At 42.3% G+C, this 2203-nt stretch overlaps 1 protein-coding gene across 1 annotated transcript in view; it reads left to right on the forward strand.

The window, feature by feature from the left end:
* plekha1b (pleckstrin homology domain containing, family A (phosphoinositide binding specific) member 1b) overlaps nucleotides 1-2203 on the forward strand; it is a 9643-nt gene that overhangs the window by 4047 nt on the left and 3393 nt on the right. Inside the window, exons 5-6 of the mRNA XM_034860752.1 lie at nucleotides 34-167; nucleotides 336-425. Coding sequence (XP_034716643.1) covers nucleotides 34-167; nucleotides 336-425 — 224 coding nt within the window. The remainder of the gene's footprint in view (nucleotides 1-33; nucleotides 168-335; nucleotides 426-2203) is intronic.

Consider the following 2203-nt stretch of genomic DNA (forward strand, 5'->3'; position numbering starts at 1 on the left):
GTTGTGTCCTCTGTTGTGTCCTCTGTTGTGTTGTGTCCTCTGTTGTGTCCTCTGTTGTGTTGTGTCCTCTGTTGTGTCCTCTGTTGTGTCCTCTGTTGCGCAGTGAGCTGATGATGAGGGACAACCTGTTTGAAGTGGTCACCAGCTCCAGAACCTTCTACATACAGGTGAGAGCGTAACGTTTGGTTCAACAATTGGCAAATTTTGGACCAAATGGGGGAAATTAGAAATTTCTAATTTCAATTTTTTATTTCAATTTAGAGCATCAAACTAAAATCTCTCTCTCCCCCCCCCCCCCCCCCCCCCCCCCCCCCCCCCCCCCCCCACTCTGTCAGGCTGACAGTCCAGAGGACATGCACAGCTGGATCAAGGCCATCTCAGGGGCGATCGTCGCTCAGCGCGGCCCCGGACGCTCCGCTAACACTGTAGGTATCCGCTCCGACTCGGAGGACATTAAGTATACTCGGTAAAAAGTTAGAAGTTGAGAAGTTTTTACACCCGCACATCCAAAAATGGAGATGGAGGGTGGGGGCTGCGGCCTTGACCAAATGCCATTTATCTTGTTTGAAAGCCATGATGTCTCTCTCTTTCTCATGGGTGGTCCAAATACTCTGGGTGGGCAAAGCAGAGAAAGGGGAGCTAACCTTGCCCCTTATGACCTCATAAGGAGAAGATTCCAGATCGGCCCATCTGAGCTTTTATTTTCTCAAAGGCAGAGCAGGATACCCAGGGCTCGGGTTACACCTATCTCCATTTCTAGCAACTGGGGGGACCGTGGACAGGCTGGGGGAACTTTTCATGCCATGGGACCTTTAATTAGTCTTTTATTATTATTGTTATTATTTTTATTAGTCTCTTTTTCAGTTACAGTGGTCCTTGGATTGAAGGAACATTGAAGTCCCCTGAGTTAAACTGTTTTGGTCCCGTCCCTCCACAGGAAGGGGATTTCGTCCATATGATCAGGGGAAATAGTTCCATCTTGTGGCAGAAGCTGTTACTGCAGCAGAGAATCAGCCTAACCGGGTTTAGAACGATTGACTTCAACTATTTTCATTTATTCAAAAAAAAACAATCTTTAGATGATTCTAGATCATTTTTACCCCATCTTTAAAAATATATTAACTCTAAATTAGTCATCAGGTGATTGTAGGCGTTGTCCATGACGTGTCAGTTGTACCTCACAACCCATGGTTTATCATTCTTATTCCTTTTTCAGGAGTGTCACAACCTGAGGATGATGATGATTATGATAATGATGGTGATGATGAGGATGATGATGAGGATGATGATGAGGATGATGATGATGATGATTTAAAATTAGTTTTTTCGCACTGACAAGTGCTTTCTTTATTTTTTGTTGTTGCATAAACTATCTCAACACATCTTATGCTACGTGTTAATTCTCTCTCAAACACACACACACACACACACACACACACACACACACACACACACACACACACACATACACACACTTCAGTAAAAGTACTAATACCATAGTGCAAAAATACAATGTTAAAAGTGAAAGTAATATAATTCCTGCATTGAATATATTACTTATGTTAAAGTATGAATCTCTCTATCAGGGAAATGTACCTAAAGTAGTATATGCATATTATGAGTTATTTATGTGTGTGGTTTGTGTGCAAAATTCTGAATTTGTAAATAACTAGTAACTAAAGCTGTCAGATGAATGTAGTGGAGTGAAAAGTAGAATATTCCTCTCTGAAATGTAGAGGAGTAGAAGACTCAAGTAAAGTACAAGTACCTCAACATTTGTACTCATGCACAGTACTGGAGTACATGCACTTAGTTCCTTACATCACTAGCGAGCAGATACCTTAAGAACGTAAGAAAAAGTATATGTTTTGGATAAAAAGGCCTCTTAATTTCATTGTCCTTCAACAGCAGTCATTCTCTCCTGGAGTCATGTCAAACTGAAAAGTTTTTTTTTTTTTGCCAGACATTTGAAAAAATAATCCATTTTAAAGCTGTGATATACACACCGTGAAACCGTGATATTTTATCCTGAAGGTCCTGATGCCGTCAGACCGGCCCATGCCTCCCCTCTCATCACTTTCACTGAGCTGTGCTGTAAACTGTTGTTTTCAGATCCGTCAGGCCAGAAGGCTATCCAGCCCGTGTATACAGAGGTATACTCCGTTCTGCAGTGGTGAATGCAGCACGTATGTGACCCCATGCC

This window comes from Etheostoma cragini, chromosome 21, assembly GCF_013103735.1.
Source record: "Etheostoma cragini isolate CJK2018 chromosome 21, CSU_Ecrag_1.0, whole genome shotgun sequence".
Classification (NCBI taxonomy): domain Eukaryota; kingdom Metazoa; phylum Chordata; class Actinopteri; order Perciformes; family Percidae; genus Etheostoma; species Etheostoma cragini.